The sequence below is a fragment of the Protopterus annectens genome, chromosome 6.part0 (assembly GCF_019279795.1).
Source record: "Protopterus annectens isolate FY-2018-M chromosome 6.part0, PAN1.0, whole genome shotgun sequence".
In the NCBI taxonomy this organism is placed as follows: Eukaryota; Metazoa; Chordata; order Ceratodontiformes; family Protopteridae; genus Protopterus; species Protopterus annectens.
In genome coordinates, this window is record NC_056737.1 from 1,125,886,095 (window position 1) to 1,125,908,822 (window position 22,728).

General features: G+C 44.2%; 1 protein-coding gene across 1 annotated transcript in view; it reads left to right on the forward strand.

Moving 5' to 3' along the window:
- LY75 (lymphocyte antigen 75) overlaps nt 1-22,728 on the forward strand; it is a 3,856,564-nt gene that overhangs the window by 2,818,995 nt on the left and 1,014,841 nt on the right. Inside the window, exon 23 of the mRNA XM_044074746.1 lies at nt 20,423-20,580. Within this exon, the coding sequence (XP_043930681.1) occupies nt 20,423-20,580 (158 nt within the window). The remainder of the gene's footprint in view (nt 1-20,422; nt 20,581-22,728) is intronic.

Consider the following 22,728-nt stretch of genomic DNA (forward strand, 5'->3'; position numbering starts at 1 on the left):
TTAACCTCCCAGTTTTCTTTCCAAATTTCCTAAATAAGGGAGAGTACATTTTCCATCTTTTGGATGTGCACAGACTACTTTGTTTTTATTTCCATAGAACCAAGGATTTCAGGAAAACTGATCAGTTGTTCGTTTCATTCTCTCCTAACAAATTGGGCAGTTTCCAGAGTTACTTTGGTCAAATGGCTAACTGATTGTATCACCTTTGTCTGTATTAAAAGAGGATTATCCTTACCTAAACTTCCTAGAGCTCTTTTCATGAGGTCATTGGCAGTCTCTTCAGCTTTTTCGTCAAGGGCCTTCATACATGACATTTGTGCAGCTGCAGCTTGGACTAATGCTCACACGTTTATTGCTTATTATGAATTAAATTTGGTTTCCATAAATAGAGTTGCGTTTGGCTCTGCAGTACTCTGGAATATCTTCACATGAGGGCCACCCAAGGTTCAAGTAGCTGGGGACTCTGTCCCATCAGTTGAGGAATGAACGTAAAGGACAACATCAGATAGAAAACATTATGTAGTCACCATAACTTTCCATTTGTGTTGTCTATTTTCATTCTTCTTCAATTTCCCACCTACCTGCCACCATCCCTTTGCTTCTGGGAAGACCTAAGAGTTCTCTCGGGATCCTCTGTTCCTTGTTTAAGCTCCAGCTTCCTTTTCGTATTCTATCTTTATTAACTTCTTTAAAATGTAGTCCCTTTATAGCTAGGGGCAGCAAACTTGATCTGAGGTATGTTTGGTTGGTTGGGCATTATGGGTAAAGGAAGGAGCTTGAGAGTTTTGGGATCCGAGGGTCTAGTAGAAGAGGCCAAGTTAGATCTGAGTCTCAGATCCAAATTCATCAGTTGAGGAAGAATGAAAATGGATGACACAGATGAAATATGTTGAGTACATACCCTCTTTTATTAAATAAATTACTAAATGTATAAATGACCACAGTAGTGTATTTCAGCTTCTTGCTTTCCGATACAGTGCAACCCATTACTCACCTCTTGTGTGTGTGTGTGTGTGTGTGTGTGTGTGTGTGTATATATATATATATAGATAGATATATGTATATATTTATATATATATATATATATATATATATATATATATATATATATAAAATATATATATATATATATATATATATATATATATATATGGAGAGAGAGAGAGAGAAAGATAAATATATATTACATATTATAACACATACTTGCACATACACACACACACACACACACACGCACAGATCTGGCCACCAGTTATACCCTCCTTTATTGACTCTGTACTTGTAGAGCTTTGCTGTGATCATAAGAATGAATACATACCTAAATAACCACCACTATAATATATTTCATCACTTTGTCATCAGGCACATACTGTGCAATCTATTATCTGCAGCCTAACACATTCACGTATGTAGAGATAGAGCCATACACATATAGGTGATAGGTGTGCCCACCAGTTGCAGACAATGTTTTGACTGTATACACCTTATGAATGGGTAAATATGGTAATTCAGCCAGGTAATATATTACAGCTTACTGCTGTCACATGCATACAGTGCATCTCATTACACCCTCCCTTCGCACACATACATTTAAATATGTCCATCCAGCTTTCAGCTTATTGACTGCATATACTAGAAATATATCATTGTGATCAAATTAATGCATACTTAATAGTCACAGTAGTATATTCATCTTGTTCTGAGACGCATACAGTGCAACTTGCTACACACACACCTAAATACCCACATGGACACCCCACCCATACACACATGCTCACTAATGACAACCACTTTATGAACACTGTAAGTCTCAGATGTCTGATATTGATCAAATGAATACATAAATAGTCATCTCATTATTTTATTTCAGTTTGTTACCATTGGATGTATACAGTGCAAGTCACTGCAGCCCACTAATAACAGCCACTTTATTAACTGTGTACACCGCAAATATCTGATTGTGATCAAATGAATTGATGCATAAATAATGGCAGTGGTTACATGCATCAGCATGCACGCGCGCACACACACACACACACACACACACACACACACACACACACACACACACGTCCCCACTTGTAACCACTACAGACTGTATATAACTCAAGAGTTTGACAATGTTTAAATCACTGAATAAATACAGAAATATAGCCACAGTAATATGATTGAGCTTGTTTCTGTCAAATGCGTACAGTACAACCCATTATATCTGCACGCACACACACACACACACACACACACACACACACACACACACATACATACACTCACACACATGATATTTTCATCAGTTTGCTGTCTTTACTGCATTCACCATTTCCTTCCTCTTTATTTAAGCTCATGCTCTTTTCTGCCTCCTCTACATATTATTGGATTTTCTGAATGTTGTCCTTTTGACTCATACTGTGGTCTCCTTTGAAAACTGGAGTGACTAAAAAAGTCTGCACAAGCAAAATAAAAGAAGTAAATTAAGTTAGTGCTTTCATTCCTGAAATTAATTTCATTTCCAGAGCAAAAGCTGTAACCCTATTCTAATAAACCTATTCATTTTATCATGCACTAGTATGGAGTTTTTGTCATGGAGAAACCTCTTAGGCAAAGAGATAGGGAGGGCACTTTTACTGAATCAAACTGGACTTGTCTTTGGGCACTGAAGAATCACACCTCTGCTTTGTGTGCAATGTAATATTTATTTGCATACCGCATTGAGATGTAGAGGTGAGATTGATGCAGAGATGTGCAGCACTTTATGCAGAACACTATCCATGAACTTTTCAGAGTCAGTATGATTTTTTTTCCTGTAAAAGAACACACATATTTGTGATAAAAAGACACTAGAATTAGGCTTTGGCTTATATAAAAAGTTTTCTTATGAGATGTCACTGCCTATGGATGCAAGAGACATAAATATACAAAGCTGGTGGATGGCATTAGTTTGACAGCATTTTTATTCTGCTATTCAAATGGGAACGTTTTATATCGTGTTTAAATATCACATTCTAAGCTACAAACGTTATTACTTGTGATATTTGCAAATAATATTTGAAGCAAAATGAGAACAGAAGTTGTGGATGAGCATACTCATCTGAGGAGTTAAGAGAACTCTCTCTTGTTTTATGAGTATGCTCTTCCAGGCTACACAGAAAATTGGGATCTGATGTTAATCTTCTTTCCATTCATCACTGATGGGTTTGGTTCCAAGCCCTCAGAACTGAGTCGGCCTATTACCAAACTTGCACCAGCCAAAAAAACTCTTGAGCTAAGTCTCTACCCAGAATGCCCTTCTCCCTGTTACCCCAGATCTCGTTTGCCGCGAGCTGTAAAGCCGCGTTTCAGCCAAGCTCTCAGCTAAGTGAAATCTTTTTTGATATTTGTGTAAATGTTTTTGGATATCTTCATATTTTACTAAACCTTTAGTATTGCTAGTATCTTTTCTTCGGTCTAACCTTATTCTTTCCACTCTACCTATTGTTGGCGTTGGTAAACTTCAAGTACCATTGTTGGTACGGACTTTTCCCTTTCCCTTGTGGTATTTTTACAATACCATAGTTGGTATTTTTTTCTCTTGCTGAACCTGTTAGCTTTTGTCTTTATTCAAGTGATGTAATGGGATCCTATCTCGCCTACATTCATAACTGATGGGTTCGGAGCCGATCCATCGGCTCCGACTCGGCCAACTAGTATACTAGAATGAAGTCTCTTATTGGCTGGGCTACCCTCTATCCCAGGATGCACCACACCTGCTTCCCCAGATCTCGTTTGCCGCTTTATCAAGCTAGACGTGGTCTCGACTTGGCTGGAGCTAAGTGTATTTTTCTTATTTTTTCTGGTCTTTTGACCTGGGGTTTCCTCATAAATTCAATCAACAGCTGTTTTAACAGCTATTCTGTGTATTGTTTGAGTGTTATTGGCAGTTTTGTATCTGTTGGTACTTCGGGCAAGGCCCGTTTAAGTTAGAGGGCCTTTGCCCTTCTTAGTGGAGTGAGTGTGTTGTCTGTTTTTACTCCTTTTCTTCTCCGGGTAAAGCCCGTTTAAGTTAGAGGGCTTTTGCCCGTTGTTGCGTTCCCTTTGTTGTTGTTCTCTCCTGTGAGGTAAATCTTGTGTTCAGAGGGCTCGCGCCCTTTTCTCGCGATTTAAACAGTTTTTGGTGAAGTACTGTTCTTTGTGTGGCAGTTAGATTGTTCACTATTCCATTAGTTTGTTGGTGAAAATGTCTAAAGAGCAGAAATCTGGGTTTAAAAAGTGCACTAGGTGCAATTATAAAATGTCTATCACGGATAGTCATGCGATTTGCGTTTATTGTTTAGGGCCAAAGCATTTGCAAGAGACATGTAGTGTTTGCCATGCCTTTTCCGCTAGGGTTCTTCAAGAACGCAAAAATAAATTAATCCTGAAGGGCCTTATTAAGCCCTCCTTTGAGGAAGCTTTGGCTTCATCTTCTGCTACTGCTTCTAAAAAGAAAAGGTCGTCGGCTCCGACCAGTCCGTCGGAGCCGACTACTAAGAAGCATAAGTCGACCTCTTCTTCCTCAGCTCCACTGACTTCGGAGCCGAGGGTCGAAGGGTCTGCCTCGATGCCTCTTTCCTCGGCTCCATTAGTTTTGGAGCTGCAGGTTGGAGCATCGAGAGGCGAATCACCTCCCTCGGTTCCATTGGTCTCGGAGCCGATGGAGGTGTGCAGCTCAGACTCTTCCCCCTCGGCTCCGAAAGCTCCTTCGGCGCCAATCCTTATTCATACTGTGTCGGATCCAGCGCCGATAGTGTTGGAGCCCTTTCGGAGCCGGTCCCTTACCTTGTCTGAGCCGAGAGAGAAGTCGTCTCGACCCCTTTCTACTTCCTCTAGATCCAAATTATCTGATTCGGATTTGGATAGAGTTATTCAGAGGCTTTTCCAGTCTCCGGTTTTCGCAAAAATGGTCTCGGCTCCAGCCCATTCGGCCCCGGAGCCAATCCCCCTCGGCTTCGATTCCTCCTCCAACTTCCTCGGAGCCGTTGGAGTCGGTGATGGTGGAGCAAGGCGGAGCCGTACAGTCGGAACCGAGACCCCTTCGGAGTTTATCGGTTCCGACCATTGTTCCTACCCTGTCCTCGGGTTCGGTACCAGGACTTCCTCAGCCAGGGCCGAGGGGAACATCTTGGAGCTAGGTGCCTCGGTGCCTAGTCTTCCCCTCGGAGCATCGGCTGCGGGGATTCCTAGTGCCGTCGTGGTCTCTCGGCCAGTGACCTTCATGGAGTCTGGAGGTCCTGCCTTTGAGGCCATGAGGAGCGCGCTGGCCATGTCCTTGCCGGCTCAGCAGGTTTCCATCTCACCGTCCCTAGACCTAGAGACTGGTGCTTCTGGCGTACTGCAGTCCCATGACAGTGGGGTCCCAGGGCCTGAGGATACCCCCGTGGGGGGTTCCCTTCTTCGGGGGGTCCGTCCGAAACCGCTTTGGATGAGCCTCCACGGAAAAAATTGTGCAAGAGGAAGCACGTGGACTCCCAAGATGAGTCTATCACATCTGACACTGAACTCGATGATGCGGAGGGGTCCCCAAAATCATCTTCGGATGATGTCTCTTTCTCGAATATCCTTGAGATTCTGAGACAGAGAGGAGATTGGCAGGCCAAAACCCCTTCCGCTGAGGAGTCAGTCTTCCTCAAGGCCTTCGGAGCCCAGCCCTCCGCCTCCTGAGTGTCTCCGCCCTTTGATGAGTTACTTGATTTAATTTCTCGAAGGGCTTGGGAGCACCCTGACTCTGTGGAACCGGTGCCTGCAAGACCCAACAAATTCCTTTCAGCTCCCCCTCAAAAGGAATTTTTAACGAAAGGAGTTCCTGTAGATGAGATGGTGGTGGCATCTGCCACACAGCAGGACGTGGCAGAGGCTTCAACGTCTATCCACCCTCCTAATAAGGATTCCAGGAGCATGGATAGGTACGGGAAGCGTACCCTTTCTTCAGCAGCCTTTACCTTACGGTCGCTGAATTACCTGTGTCATTTTACTAGGCTCCAAAGGGACCTCCTTAAAGAGCTAGGTGAGTCCCTCACAGGTAATCTACCTGAGGCGTTAGCCCACACTGTTGGCGCCCAGATGACTACCTATTCATCCATTGTGAACTCGTCCATGAGGCTCATCTCGTATGCGGCCGAGGGGGCGAGTAGAGCAGCGGGAACAGGCGTGGCCCTTAGGAGACACGCCTGGTTATGCTTGTGTTCCTTTACGGAGGCTTTCAAGTCTTCCTTCGCCGACGCCCCTTTTGATGGGTCCTCTTTGTTTGGACCCAAGGTGAAGGACACACTGACTCGGTGCGAGCAGGAGGGCAAGACCTTGACTGCCGTTGGGGCCCGTTTTTCCGCTCCCTCTAGGCCTTACCACAAGGCCCAGAGAGGAGGAAAATGTCGTTCAGGAAAACTCAGAGGTCTTTCCCTACTCCACCCAGTGATCCCCCCTCTAGAGGCGGGGGGGGGAATTCGGGAAGACGCCGCCCCAGAGGTGGCAGAGGCCCCTGTAACTCTGGAGACTGCGATTCCTTTCGTGGTTCCTCCTATGCTCAACGTCCCTGAGTTGGTGCCCGACTGTGCAGCTCCGGAGCCAGTCGGGGGTCGTTTTGCGGAACACCCACAAGCTTGGGAAGCTATTACCAGTGACCAGTGGGTGCTCCGGATTATTACCGGAGGCTATCTTATTCCCTTCATCAAGCCCCCCCTTCCCTTCAGGGAAATCCCGGACATGCCACCCAGTCAGCGGGATCAAGCAGCAATAGAGGTTTCAAAGCTGCTAGAAAAAGGAGTCATCCAGCCTGTCCCCGCCGATCAGATCGGATCAGGAACTTACTCAAGACTATTTTTGGTGCCAAAAAAGACAGGGGACTTCAGGCCCATTTTGGATCTCAGTTCATTGAATCGCTTTGTGAAAAAGTCCAAATTCCGAATGGTCACTCTTCAGTCCATTCTCCCACTATTGGAGAAGGATGTCTGGCTGTGCTCCATAGATCTCAAGGACGCTTACTATCACATTCTGATAAGTCAAGAGTCCAGGAGTCATTTACGCTTCCGCCTGGGAGAAAGTCATTTCCAGTTTTGAGCACTGCCCTTTGGTCTCACCACAGCCCCCAGGGTGTTCACCAAGTGTCTGGCAGTAGTGACTGCTCACCTGAGAAGTCTAGGATTCCAAGTGTTTCCATATCTAGACGACTGGCTCCTTACTGCCACCTCCAAGCATCTACTAATTCAGTCGCTCATGGCCACAGTCAGCTTGGGCCGTTTCCTAGGAATCACTTTCAACTGGGAAAAATCTGTGCTACAGCCATCTCAGCGTATTACCTTTATAGGCGCAGAGTTAGACACAAGAAGGATGCGCCTTCTTACCGGCAGCAAGGATTCAGGTTTTGTAGAATCAAGTTCGATCCTGCCTCCCCCTATCAAGAGCTCCGGCCAATCTGATTCTGCAGGTATTGGGGTGGATGGCATCAACTATTCTCCTAGTCCCCTTAGCCAGACTGCACATGCGAGTGCTGCAATGGCTACTTTCGGTTCAATGGTCCTATCAGGAACTTCCCTTGAACCACTTGGTTATGATTACGGAAAGTTGCCGTCGAGATCTGCGTTGGTGGCTCCTCCGATCCAATCTCGACCAGGGGCGACCTTTTATCCTTCATTCCCCCGTTGCCACTGTGACGACGGACGCCTCCCAGGTAGGGTGGGGGGTCATTATCTGGACAGGTCTGTCCAAGGCACATGGCGACCCCAGGAAGCGCATTTACACATCAATATTCTGGAAATGAGAGCGGTGCTACTGGTACTACAAGCTCTCCATCATGCTCTCCCGCAAGGTCTGATTGCTATCCTATCCGACAACATGTCGGTAGTTTGGTATATAAACAAGCAAGGCGGGACCAGGTCGTACCCACTGTGCAGAGAAGCCATGAGACTTTGGCACTGGGCGGTAGCTACCAACCGCTTCCTAATGGCAACGCACATCCCGGGGAAATCCAATGTGATTGCGGACAGACTAAGCAGGACTATCCTGTTACCCCACGAGTGGTCCCTCAACCAAAGAGTGGCTGCGAAAATCTTCGCCAACTGGGGTCTCCCTTGCTGCGATTTGTTTGCCAGCCTCCGCAATGCGAAGTGCAGAGAGTTCTTCACTCTGACTCCCTCTCAGGGACAGATTCCCAGGGACGCTCTAACCCACATTTGGCCCCGGTCTCCTTTATGCCTTCCTCCGGTTCCCTCCTGCCGAGGGTGATACAGAAGGCAATTTACCTGGAGAGCGACATGATTTTGATTGCCCCGTACTGGCCTCGTCAGGTTTGGTTCCCCTTCCTTCGGAGGTATGCGGTGGAAGGTCCATGGTTTCTGGACCCGGTGCCAGACCTGTTGACTCATCAGTCAGGACAGTCTCACCCATCTCTCAGGTCCTTGAGGTTGGCTGCTTGGTTACTCCACTTCCATCCTTAGTCAGGGACAGTTCCCTCTCTCCGGAGGTTATCCACATTTTGTCCTCTTCTCACAAACCTTCCACTATCAAACTGTATTCCAGCAAATGGAAGAGGTTTGCCCTTTGGGCACAGTGATGAGGTATAGACCCTCTTACCGCCCCAGTACCGGAGGTCTTGAATTTCCTGGCCTCTCTTTTTCAGTTGGGCTCTTCAGTTTCCACAATTAAGGTTCAGCTAGCGGCCATCTCTAATTTTCATGTTTCTTTTGAACCTTCATTAATGGCAAACAAGCTTTGCAAGGCTTTCCTTAAAGGAGCATGGCTCCTTAGGCCCCCGATATCTCATCCTGTACCCCCTTGGGACCTAAATATGGTCCTGGCTGCCTTAACTGCTCGCCCCTTTGAACCAGCAGCTACCTGTGATATGAAATTCCTGTCTTGGAAGACCGCTTTTTAGTGGCCATAACCGCCAAGCGGGTTTCAGAGCTCCAGGCTCTTTGTTCTAATCCTCCTTATTTGATTTTTCACAAAGATAGAGTGTCCCTTAAATTAAATCCTCTTTTTACCAAAGGTAGCATCTTCTTTCTGCATTCAACAGTCCCTAGAGCTCCCTGTATTTTTTCCCAAATTCTCCAATAACGCAGAATATATCTTTCATCAGTTGGATGTCCATAGACAACTGCGTTTTATTTGAACAGGACTACTCAGACGCGGAAGTCAAATCAACTGTTTGTGTCCTTTGCAGTAAACAGGTTGGGTCAACCAGTGGCTAAAACCTCCATAGCCAAATGGATTAAAGATTGCATCTGTTTCATTTATTCGCAGGCTGACAAAGAGCTTCCCTTTCCAGTCAGGGCTCATTCTACCAGGGCAATGGCTACTTCTGTAGCATTCCACTCCAAATTATCAATAGATGATATTTGTGCTGCGGCTACATGGACTTCTCCGCACACTTTCATTTCTCATTACAAAATAGATGTGGTTTCTCGAGGCAGGGCTTCCTTTGGTTCCACAGTTCTCAGGAGTGTTTTCCAATGAGCCACCCGGGATTTAGGTGCTAGGGACGCTGTCCCATCAGTTATGAATGTAGGCGAAATAGGATCCCATTACATCTTTTAGTTATGTACTTACCATAACTTCGGATGTATGGGATCCATCTCGCCTACATTCATTCATACCCACCCTCCTTTCCCCCTTCCATTCGGATTTAGAGGAAATGTTGGTCCATTTGAGATCTTCTCTTGAAGAACTTTAGTTGGTTGTAGTAACTGGTATTTTTCTGTGTTTGCATGTAAGTATGAAAGCGAACAAACAAGATCTGGGGAAGCAGGTGTGGTGCATCCTGGGATAGAGGGTAGCCCAGCCAATAAGAGACTTCGTTCTAGTATACTAGTTGGCCGTGTCGGAGCCGATGGATCGGCTCCGAACCCATCAGTTATGAATGTAGGCGAGATGGATCCCATACATCCGAAGTTATGGTAAGTACATAACTAAAAGTTTCCTTTTCTTCTCTTCATACAGTGTATTGTTATATTGGTGATTGTCTTGTGATTTTTTTTGAATGGAGTTGACTTCATTATTGTTGGATTATACAGTTAGCTGTGGTATCCTTTTCTACCAAGATGTCGGATGAGAAAGGTACTTCAGGCTTTAAGCATTGTACTTCTTGTAAGGGCAAGTTGCCTAACAGTGATTCGCATGATGACTCTGTATACTGTTTGGGAGTGGCCTACCTTTCGGTGCAGCCTTCATGTGATATTTGTCAAAGTTTCAGCCAACGCACTTTTAATGAGTGCAAAAATAAACTCATTCTGAAGGGGTTACTCAAGTCTCCCTTCTCAGAGGCCATTTCTGTGATGGAGGTTTCAACCCCTCCTTCTAAGGACAAAAAAAGATCCCATTCTTTCCTTCTTCACCATCGGGTGATCACAGCAAACCCAAGAAATCTAAGGTCCCTAAGTTATCATCGGAGCATAAATCTGACTCTTTGACTCCACCTTCCTTGGCTCCATCCATCTCAAAACCTTCGATATCGACACCTGTTTTGGCACACTCCCTGCCTCCGGCACCGATCATAGATCTTACTTAGACTATTTCGACTTTGGCACCTGTAGCTACTTCGGCTCTGGGCACACCATCGACTACGACTTCAGTTTCCATTTAGGAGCCGACTGTTTTGGCTGTGAGTGCCACTTCAGCACCGTGCGTTGTACCGACTTCACTGGATCTGACCCCTTTGCTTCCAGTCTTGAAACTAGAGACTTCGGTGCCAGCATACCTTGCACCATGGACCCGATACTCTCTTTCTGTAGACCTGTTTCTGGGCCAAGTGTATAGCCCATTTCTTGAACGTCCTGACTCTCTGTCTGGAGTATCCACTAGATCCACCAGGAACCTTTCGGAACATGACGTGGGGAATCTTGTGGACCAGCTGTTGGTAGCCAGGGGGATTCCATCACTTTCTAAAACCCATCCACCTGCTGGACTTGGGCTGCCTTATGCACGGGGTCTGTATTACGTGACTGAAGAGTCTTTTCTTTGAACACGTAATATTCGAACCCAAAACATCGAAAACACTAAACCACGAATGGCCATGTCCGCAAATTTTTTCCTAGGGAAAAACTTCACACGGCTGCAAACAAACAACACAAACTTCACAATCCTAATCAAGTCGGGGACTTCGCCCCCCAGATGTGGGGGTCTGTGCCCCCCACACACACCCTAACGAAATATACCAACCCTGAGATTGCTTAAAGTTGGGGGAAAAGGGCAAACAGCGAGAACAGCCAACTGAATTTTTTCCCTAGAAAAAAATTTCCGTACGTGGCCGTTCGCAATATAGTGTTTTCGATGTTTTGGGTTCGAATATTACATGTTCGAAGAATAGTCTTTTCGATCTCGTAATAGAGAACCTATCCATGGACTCCATCTTACACTCCTCCTTCGACCATCTCAGTTCCGAAGCCTTCTGCTCCGACATCCCTCTTGAAACCCATCAACTTAGCGCCTACGGTGTATCTCACTCCGGCTCCAAGTTTGTCCCTTTGTTCTTCGGTTCCCACCAAACCAGTCCTTCCTCAATCTGGGGATTGGGAGATGGGTGCGTTGGCCCGGGATACGCTGCCAACTTTCTCCTCGGTTTCCTCCTTGGCACAGATGGCTGCATCCGCACCGATCCTGCTTGAGGCTCCTCCTGTGGGGATGGGTCCGTCGGAGCAGGGTGTGACCCCAGTCCCGGGGTTGTCATTCTTGGTTCCAACTCCCATCCGTCTTCGGGCGGGTCTTCCTTTCACGTGAAGGAGAGGGCACTTGCTTCTGGCAGCAGTCCTTTGATATTGGAACCCAAGTTTTCACCCCCTGAGCCACAGCTGTCACAGACCACCCTCCCCCAGCACACCGGGCAGAAAAGCCACTGGACACCCCTGTTCAGGGTACCCACTCTTCCAAGTTCTCCTCAGAGACCCCCACTGAGGAGCCCCCTCAAAAGGAGACATGCAAGAGGAAGCACATGGACTCGCCTGAGGAGTCCTTAATGGAAGACACTGATTACGATGATGGTGAAGGGTCCCCACGGTCACCTCCTGATGATGTCTCCTTCAGAGACATCCTGGAGATGTTAAAGCAGAGAGGTGACGGGAAGCCCTCCAACCCTTCATCTGAGGAGTCCATGTTCCTGCAGGCTTTTCATGCCCAGTCTTCTACCTCTTGGGTGAACCCGCCTGCCGACAAGCTCGTCCAACCCGTCGTGCAGCACATGGGAGAACCCGGATTCCATTGAGGCGATCCCCCAGAGACAAGACAAAATTCTTTTCCCTCCTGTGGAGAATCCGCACTGGTCCAAATTGTTACCAGTTGATGCTATGGTGGCAGTGGCGGTGGCCACGAAAAAGGACTTGGCTGAGGAAAGTCCCTTTGTCCACCCGCCCAACAGGGAGTCCCAGGTGGTGGACAGACTTGGGAAGTGTGTTTTTGCATCTGGGACCTTTGCTATACATTCCCTGAATTATTTGGCACATTTTACAAGGCTCCAGAGGGACTTGATCTCCGAGCTGTCTGGGACACTCACAGGACAGTTGTCTGATGAGGTCAGGGACAAAGTGGCCTTGCAGCTATCAACCCTGGAATCAATATCCAACTTGTCCATGAGTTTACTGTTACACACGACCGAAGGGGCTGCTTGAGCAGTGGGTTCGGGCATTGTTATGAGGCGTCATGTCTGGATGTGCCTCTCTGATCTCGCGGACCCCTTTAAGTCTTCCTTTCTGAATGCTCCCATCGAAGCTTCATCCCTTTTTGACTCCAAAGTGAAGGACACGCTAGCCAGGTGTGAGCAAGACGGAAAAGCCCTGTCTGCCGTAGGCCTACAGTTTTCCAACCCTCAATGTACCTTCTCCAAGAATCAGAGGAGTGGGAAAATGTGGCATAAGAAATCTCAGGGTCCTTTCCATGCCGCACATGGTGATGATACTCCCAGAGGCAGAGGGAGTAATAATTGTGGAAGATACCCCTATAGAGGCAGAGGGGGTCCTCGCAATCAAGGCTGCAGGGACTCCTTCTCTGGACAGCCGTATCAGTGCTCCTGAGGGGCAACCCGATTGCTTACCTCTGGGAGTGGTCGAGGGTCGTTTCTCTCTGCACCAAGCTGCCTGGCACTCTATCACCACCGATCGTTGAGTGCAAAGTATTATCCCCAGAGGTTACACCATTCCCCTTTCTTGTCAGCCAAAATTTCCAAGAAAACTTCCTGACGTTCCACTCAGTCAAAGTGAAGAAGCAGCTTCAGAGATTATAAAGCTGTCTCAAAAAAGAGTCATCCAACCAGTCCCACCAGACCAGTGCGGATCCGGATTTTACTCAAGATTCTTTTTGGTGCCAAAAAAGACAGGGGACTGAAGACCCATTTTGGATCTCAGCAACTTAAACACGTCTGTCACGCAGACCAAATTCCGGATAGTCACGGTTCAGTCCATCCTTCCCTTTTTAAGAGAAGGTGATTGGATGTGCTCTATAGATCTCCGGGATGCGTATTACGACATCAAGATGGACAAATGCTCCAGGAGTCTGCTTCACTTCCAGCTAGGAGCCAGTCATTACCAATTCCGTGCCCTGTCGTTCGGTCTCTCTACAGCCCCAGAGTGTTCACGAAATGCATGGCAGTAGTAACAGCTCACTTGAGACTAAAATGATTCCAGGTGTTTCCATATCTGGACGACTGGCTCCTTACTGCCCCCACCAAGCATCTTCTGGTAACTGCACTACAACGGATCTACCTGAGAAGGTCGAAACCGCACAACACCGACAACAAAATTACCGACACTACAACACCGAAAATGCAGAAGCCCGAAAATTGAAAATCCCGACATACCATAATGCCGACAGAACACAAAACAGGCATATAATCCCATTTACAGTCAATATAGAAGTAATAGAAGCATCGTAGCAGCATCCACACACATTAACATACTTACTAGGAGGTGCTAATAACTAATTAGTTGTAACTTCCAATAGTAACCACCCTGACACCTGAAAAGTTAACCTCAGCTAGTCATGAGTGTGCTATGCACCGAAGATAACATGGCAGATTCTGAAGAACTAGCTCCAGGAGTGCTAGGAGACATGTATAAAACAGTGAAATCGCAAAACAGGAAGGACATCCTAGTAATAGACTCTTACCTCTACCATTTAGAAAGGACCTGACACAGCAAGAGATACTGGGGATGCCAATATAAAAGCACTGAGGCTTGTAGAGGCAGAGCTGTAACCACGTTAATGCCAGATGGTGATAAACTTGACAAATCAGTAGCCCACAACCATGCTGCAGATCCTGGTGAACTACAGAGCTACATAGTCTGTAGTGACTTGAAAAGTAGAGCCAACTTAAGTAGAGACACACTGTGTCTAATAGTTGAAGATGCACTAGCATCAACCTCCCTACACACGATGCACTCTGTTCCACATAGATGGGCTCTATTACAGCAGGTGAACCATATCAGACATCAAAAGTGTGGATTAAGTACAAGAGATGAGTTGAAACTATTAAACATAGACTTCACGAAGTTCCCTCTGAAATCTGGTAATTTCATAAGTAAAGCGATGTCAGATCCCGCTACTGAAACCACTGTTGTAGTGTTTACCACAGTAAATGATTTGCATGACTTAAGCCGTGCCACCATCTGGCTCACGGATGGTACATTCTTTACAAAGGGTGTGACTATTCGACAATTGTATAGCATTCACACATTGGTTAAGTATGGCACACACACTAAATCTATACCCCTCCTATATGCGCTCATGTCAAAAAGGTCACTGAAGGCATACAGTTATCTGTGGCATAGCATATTCTTCTTGCTTAGAGATAATAGATTTGACGTGCAACTCAGATTTGTTCTCTGTGATTTTGAAATAACTGCACTCAAAAGTATCAGACTAAACATTCCTGGTGCGTGGTCAAAGGGTTATTTATTTCACTTTGGCCAGAATATCTGGCGTAAAGTACAGTCATTAGGTCTGGCTTCTGTGTACAGCAATTCCCAGGAATTCCAACTAGCTGTAAAGTCACTAGTTGCATTAACATTTTTAAAGGAAGACAAAGTCCAAGTAACATTCAGTGAACTACGAGCTACCTTCCCCACAGAAGGCAAGGAAATCCTAAAATATTTTTATGATTGGTATATTTTTGCAAAGAGGAGACACGTTAATACTAGAACCAGTGCTACAATGAGGTTTCCGCCACTCTTTCTGATATCTTTTTGGAATGTGAGTGATTTAAATGAGTTGTGTTTACCACGGACTCAGAACACAGTGGAGGCGTGGCATAGAAGGCTGAAATGTCTCGTAGGAGACAGGGGAACTAATCTGCGATACCTGTTACACACGTTGGTAGGGAACAAAACCATGTGGACGGGCTCAGGATATGGATGTCTACAGGCTGCGCACCTTCTCCAAAGAAGAGGAAGTTAATTGCTAGACACCAGCAGTTTCAAACTGTATTACACAGTAGGGAGCAGTACACACCCTTATGTTTTGTTAAAGCTATAGCAAGGCTTTTGAGAATGTAACAGCAAGTTCCTGCATAGTAGTACGTTACACACTTCTTGTGTGTACATATAATTGGCTATTGGGTTCACCGTTGTTAGCACTTCAAATCTGTTGATTTATTTCACGTGGTAAAGGGGTTTAGTATAACGTGCAAGTACTGTTGGAAATACCGTGTGCTACAGTCCAGTCTTCCATGCCTGCCAGTGGAGTTTCATTCATAATTCTACATGCTTCGTTTATCACACTAATGTTTGCAGCATACTTTGCATTGATTTGTCGATGTTTTGATTGTCGGTGTTTTGGCTGTCGAGGTTTACACTTGTTGGCTATTTGAACTGTTGGCTTTCTGGCATTGGTTATCTCATTGTCCGTGTTTTTAGTTGTCGACCTTGTCAGGTAGATCCGTTAACATACTCTCTCTGTGGCAAATTTGTGGGACTAACGATAAATTGGGAGAAATCAAATCTTATCCCTGCACAACAAATAGAGTTCATTGGAGTACTGTTCAGTACTCAGATCCTGTCTGGTATCACTCCCTCTTCACAGACTCCATTGATTGAGGCTTCATATCCGAGTGATTATTTCTCAAACATCAGCCTCTACAAGAGAAGTTCTCCAAGCCCTAGGTTCTATGGCTGCATCAATTCCAATGGTGCCTCTAGCAAAGCTACATATGCGAGTTCTGAAATGGGTCCTTCTGTGTCAATTGTTCCCAAACTGTCATCCCCTGGATTACAAGATTCGAATAACCAACTCCTGCAAGCAGGACCTACTTTGGTGGATGAGGCCAGACATAGATCTTTGGAGCCGCCCCTTTCAACCCTCCCAGCCCACAGCCATTGTGACCACGGATGCTTCCCTGCTCTGGTGGGGGGGGGGGGGCATTTCCAGGGAAAGACTGTCAAAGGCACATGGTCCACCTACATATCAGTGTTCTAGAACTGAGACCCATGCTGTTAGCATTGCAGGCATTCCAGTTGGCTCTCCCCTCCAGGACAATTGCAATTCAGTCAGACAATATGTCAGTGGTCTGGTACATCAACAAGCAAGGAGGAACCAAGTCCTATCCCCTATGTCAAGAAGCCATGAGAATTTGGCAGTGGGCGATAGCTTCCAACCGCTTTCTGATAGGAACGCATATCCTGGGGTGCTCAAGCGTGATTGCGGACAAACTGAGCAGATGCATTCTCATGCCCTACAAGTGGTCCGTCAACCCCAAGGTGGTGTCTGCAATCTTCAGCCACTGGGGCCAGCCTTGCTGCAATCTTTTTACCTCCCCGTCAAACACCAAGTGCAGCAGCTACTTCGCCCTACTTCCCCCAGAGGGGGAGTCACCGAGGGATGCTCTGATCCACAATTGACCCACGGGACTTCTCTATGCCTATCCTCCCATTCTTCTGATCCCACAATTTCTAAAGAAAGCTCTTTGGTTGAGATGCAAGGTGATCCTCATTCTGGTCATGACAAGTTTGGTTCCCGTTTCTTCGGCCTCACCTAGTATACCTGCCGTGGATTCTGGACCCTCTACCAGATCTGATCACTCACCCCAAGGGTTGAGTCACCCAAACCTGTCCACTCTGAAGCTGACAGCTTGGTTTCTTGGCAGGCTAATCTCTCGTCACCTGTTCAAGACATCATTCTGGCCTCTCATAAACCATCCACCAGAAGACTATATCAGGATAAATGGAAAAGGTGTTCCATTTGGTCCAAGGATAACATGCTAGACCCGTATTTGGCTCCAGTTACTGCAGTGCTTCAGTATTTGGCTAAGTTTTTTGATAATGGAGCCTCTGCATCTACAGTACGAGTGCATCTAGTGGCAATTTCCAACTTCCACAATGGTATAGATGGCAACCCTATTATCTCTTTACGCCTCTGCAAGGCTTTCCTCAAAAGGACCTCTCATCTCAGGCCTCCTTTCAGACAGCCCGTAGAACCATGGAACCTCACTTTAGTCCTCCAGTCTTTTACTCAAAAGCCCCTTGAGCCTGCTGCTAAGTGTGACCTAAAGTTTTTGTCTTGGAAATCTTTGTTCCTGGTAGTCATTACCTCTGCCAGAAGAGTTTTGGAGCTGCAGGCATTGTGTATCAAGAGGCCCTATCTGTTTTTTCATAAAGACAGAGTGTCACTTCAGATGAACCCATCCTTTCTTCCCAAAGTTGTTTCTGAATTCTCTATTAACCAGTCCATTGATCTACCAGTGTTTTTTCTGAATTTTGCCAATAGATGAGAGTATTGCCTTCACACCTTAGACGTACATAGACAGTTAAGATTTTACCTAGACAGGATCAAACCTATCTGTAAATCTGAACAGCTTTTCATCTCCTTTTCAGGACCCAAAATGGGAGAAGCCGTTTCCAAGGTTACATTATCAAGATGGCTAAGGGACTACATTCGTGTCACCTATTCCCTCCATAATGAATCCATGCCAAAAGTTAAAGCCCACTCCACTAGATCTATGGCAACTTCTATAGCATTCCATTCCAGGGCATCCATGGATGACATCTGTGCAGCAGCTACTTGGGCTAAGCCTCATACCTTTATCATCATTACATATTGGACCTGGTCTCCAGGGGGAGAGCTGTCTTTTGCTCAGTGGTACTCAGGAATGTTCTTCCATAAGGGCCACCCATGGACCTCAAGGTATCTTGGGATTCTGTCCCATCAGTGATGAATGGAAAAAAGATGAACAACATCAAATAAAGAAGTTATGTCTTACCATAATGTTCCATCTGTGTTGTTCATCTTCTTTCATTCATCCCTTCCCACACTCCTTCCCCCTCCAAAGGCTCCTGGGGGATGCCTTGGGTCTAACTGGTGCACTAGGGAACTTGCGTAGAAGTGGCCTCGGCTGTACTTCCTTTCTTAGCAAACTCGATCTGAGATAACAGGGAAAAGGGCATTCTGGGTAGAGACTTAGCTCTAGAGTTTTTTTGGCTGGCGCGAACTTGCTAATAGGCCGACTCGGTTCTGAGGGCTTGGAACCAAACACATCAGTGATGAATGAAAGAAGATGAACAACACGGATGGAATGTTATGGTAAGACAACTTATTTTTTTCTGCCAGATATGCTCAGATAGAAAACAGAGTTAATAATAATACCTGCTTTACTGTAAAGCCCAATGGCAGTGTATCTGCAGAGTCCACCTCTTTATTATGAAATATAAAGAACAGACAATAGAGATGTGATGCTATGGATAGTTATGTGTACAAAAATAAAGAATATGTTAAGATCACGTCACTGGATTGCTGTTTGCCTTTCACAGTTCTACAAAGCAGGAGAGGATACAGCATGAGTTTCCAGACTGATCATTGTCAGAAATACTAGCAGCAGCTTTCATTTCAGACAAATGTAATATCTCATCTGAAGTACCCTAAATGGTTAAGCTGAAGGAGACATCATCAAGCACTGTGATAATGGCTCTACAGGGACTCCTTGCATGTCAAGACATTCCAGATTATCATAATTTAGAGAATAGGCCCCAGTTTACGGACTGAGAGTTTCACAGTTTCATGGCAGAATGGGAATCCTGCCACTGCACTTGAAGCCCACAATACTTCTAGGCAAGTAGAGTAGTCAATTCAAACTGTTGAAATGTCATGAAAAAATGAAAAAAAAGTGCCCTGGATAAATAGCAAGACTGCTGTCCAGAACTTCTGGAGTAATGCCACACACTGCTACACCCCATGAAACTATTAATCTTAGACAGAAGACTAACAACAAGATTGCCACTATTGTTGCTGTTGCATTCAGGAACAAGTGCTGGGTCTAAAGGCGGAATGGAAACAAACACAATAATGCCAGAAGAAATACAATGACACAGGGAGCAGAAGACCAACCAATTTGTTCTCCATCTTAAATCTCACACTTTATGACTAAATTATGGCTGTCAACTAACGTATCTGTCCACAGCACCATCTTTATTGTAGTGGCTGCATCAGAGTACAGAATTTCAGAAAAGCAGGCACTAGCAGTGTGAGACTGTTGTATCTTCTTTTAAGCCTAAGCCAGTTATATTGTGACTCCAGTTTTGCAATAGAGTAGGGAATTGTTCTACTGAAAGGGAAAAGCTTCTCAATGTGTTTGCTTTGTACTACTGGTGGTGCTGCCCTTTGGCTGGGTGAGCTGCTGAATCTATCAGTAGGTGAGCTGATTTTTCCTTCACAATGTCTGCTGAGGGGACTCCCTCTCTGTTGACATTGTGTCATTTTTAAGATAGTGTAAAGAGAGCAGTTCTACAGATGATGTTCTCTTCTGTTCTGTGTGGTCTGGTACAATGCCATTACTCTTGTTGTTTTTATTTGCATGCGTATTACTATTCCAGAAACCACTTATTTGAGATAAAAGGAAGGATCCATTTGTAAGAGGCCCGAGATATGGATATAGTAATTTTATTGCATCCCATCACTTTACCAAAAATTCATGTCATTCTGTCCAAATACCAGGAAGAATGTCACATAAATGTACTACCATTTTTCTAGATAGTTCTGAAAGTAGATGCGTACGTGTAAGAGAGATGCAAAGCGATACTTGGCTTAGAGCATAGATGGAAGGTGTTAAGATAAGATGTTCTGAAAGATCAGTATCTCTGCTCCATGATACTCAGTTTAACTTCTAATGTTTAATGATCTCAAGTAGCCAGGTTGCAGCAGAGACCTCTTTGAAATGTAATGATGAAAAACAAGTGACATAACTAGAACTCACTTGTGGAAAGACCCTTATCCACATCCTTGAGGGATCTTTTTTATTTCTTACAGCAGAAGGTACTGCAATTTGCGAACCCTCTGAATATTTTGAATCATTTACAAGGACACAAAGTAAAAATCTTTTAAAAGGCCTCATTCTAGCTCTAGTTATGTGAGTACTGAGAGTGCCATTCGTGGTAAACTTCTTTTGTGATAAATATTACAAAACTGTATCTTTACATAGTAAGACTAACATTTCTGTCCTGTTCCATAGATTTTATCACACAAACCATTCAAGATTTTAAAAAGCAGTGGATTGGGCTGAAGATTTCCATATCTTCAGGTATTGGCAAATGGATAGATGGTACAGCTGTAGCGTATAAGAATTTCAATCCTTTGTTTGATGGAAGGCCAATGTATTTATCACTTCATGTAAGTATTACGAATTTTAAAAATACTTTGCCCACGTATGGATTTGTAATTGTCTTTTGTTAGGTTTATAAAACAGCACAATGTGTGACTCACACAGAAAAGGACATAGTTAAAATCAGTTGAACCATGCATTGCTGTGCATTTTACCTTTTAGAATGAGGGACATTCTCCAGCAGGTAATGTATAGTTTGAGTGTTCATCCAACTGTCCACCATCAATGAAACATTTCTTTTCCTTACACAAGCATTGAAGGGGAGCACCTCTTCTACCTAAGCTGACACGCATTTAATTGTTTTGTATAGTATCTTCACTGCTTCTGCACTTTTCATATTGTGTCATGGAGATGACAGCATTATGAAGCAGCACTCTGGCATTATAAGAAAAGCAGATGGCATTTTATTTTTCTAATGACCCACAGCAATTGTTTTCTTATTTGCAAACACTGAAGTATCGTTTCAGAACAGTCTGACAATTTGAAGGAACACTTAACTAGCAGTCTGAACCTTTGGCCTTATGTTATCTGAAGATGTTCTAATTATTACAAAGATGTCACTTAATTTTAATTGGATATTTATAATTTTTTTCTAAGAAATTAGAAACATTTTAATTTTTAACATCAAATATTCTTAACATTTTGGGTAATTTGTCTTAGATAAGGTTTATCTAAAACAACAAATCTGTGATGTAGTCACAGTGCATGTTTAGTAATACAGTATATGATGACACATTTGGCATTGCTGAAACACTGAATATGCACGTAAGACAAGTTTCAGAGTGCATATTGTAAGTATATGCAATTACTAAAGAAATCAGGAAACGAACGCTTCAGCTCTACTGTGCAAATCACAATTAGACATTACTTATAGGTGATCTGAAACGTAGAGTCTTATATAAAAGATGCATTAAGTGCTACTAGAATAGCTGAATTAAAACATCAAATGACAACTCACATTATTATTTCTAGATCAAACAATCTGCCATCTTGGAAATTTTGCTATCATAAATAAAGGCCTTCTGTCCTTTCTGCTATCTGAAGCAGAGACACACAAGTAATATGACTATAGTTGTTATAAAAAATTCAGTCTCTGAGGTTACAGAACTGTAAGCAGTAATAAGCCCACAATGCAATCTTTGATAAACTAGCTGTACCAACTTTCATCTGTCATGGAACATACAACTCTGACCACTCAAATGTATTATAAAATTACTTTTGTAAGGAATGATGGGATTTGGAAACACATTTCCTCTACAAATATTCCTCCCTTTAGGTCTTTTAATTCTAAAATACATACTTATTAAGGTCAATTATTTAAATAACAAATGTCTTAAATAATTGATGGACATATTATTGCAATAGAGAAATCGGCATGACATAATTGAATGCATTTTTAATGTCTGTTATTAAGACAAGCAGAACTGTGATAATGCTCTGTAGATACAACAGTCTTGATTTGGCTGCACAGTTTAACATAGTTATTAAATTTGAAACAGGTGTGGAGACCAAGCTAGTTTTACATTTTCAGGTGGGCTGTCAGGTGAAAAACACATAGTATGCTGGAACTTTCTGAAATATAAGATTTGCAAAAGGAATGTTTTTTCCAAGTCTTAGCCTAGGAACATTTGTTCACATGTTTGAGATTGAAATGTGCTGGATTGGAAGGATGACATCATGCCACATTCAACAGTACATGGAAGTAATCATGCAAGCAACAAATAAAACTTTTGTGTATATCAGTTTATGACTCCTTGGGAATGCATCGCCAGCAAAAAGCATTCTTTTGCAGATGAAGACCAGGGTATTTGTGAAGTCTGTGTCCTGATGGTTGTGGTTTTATTCGCTATAATGCACAGGACATTTGCAAGTTTATTTGAAGTAGTATATGGATAAGCAATGATTGGCTGCAACTGTTTATACACATGTTGAAATGTTACTGAGTAATTGCAGTAAACTTGGCTGTCTGAATGACATCCACAATAGTGATTTTGTTTGCATTTAGCAAGGACATAGCAGACGTCATGCGGAGTTTAGTTCCCCTTTTTTCTACACTTGGACACTGCACAGTTAGCAAATGCAGACCACAGTGACTTTGTATACATAAACAGACATTTTGTTTATTAGTATTTCTTGCTAATCAAGCCACATAGTTA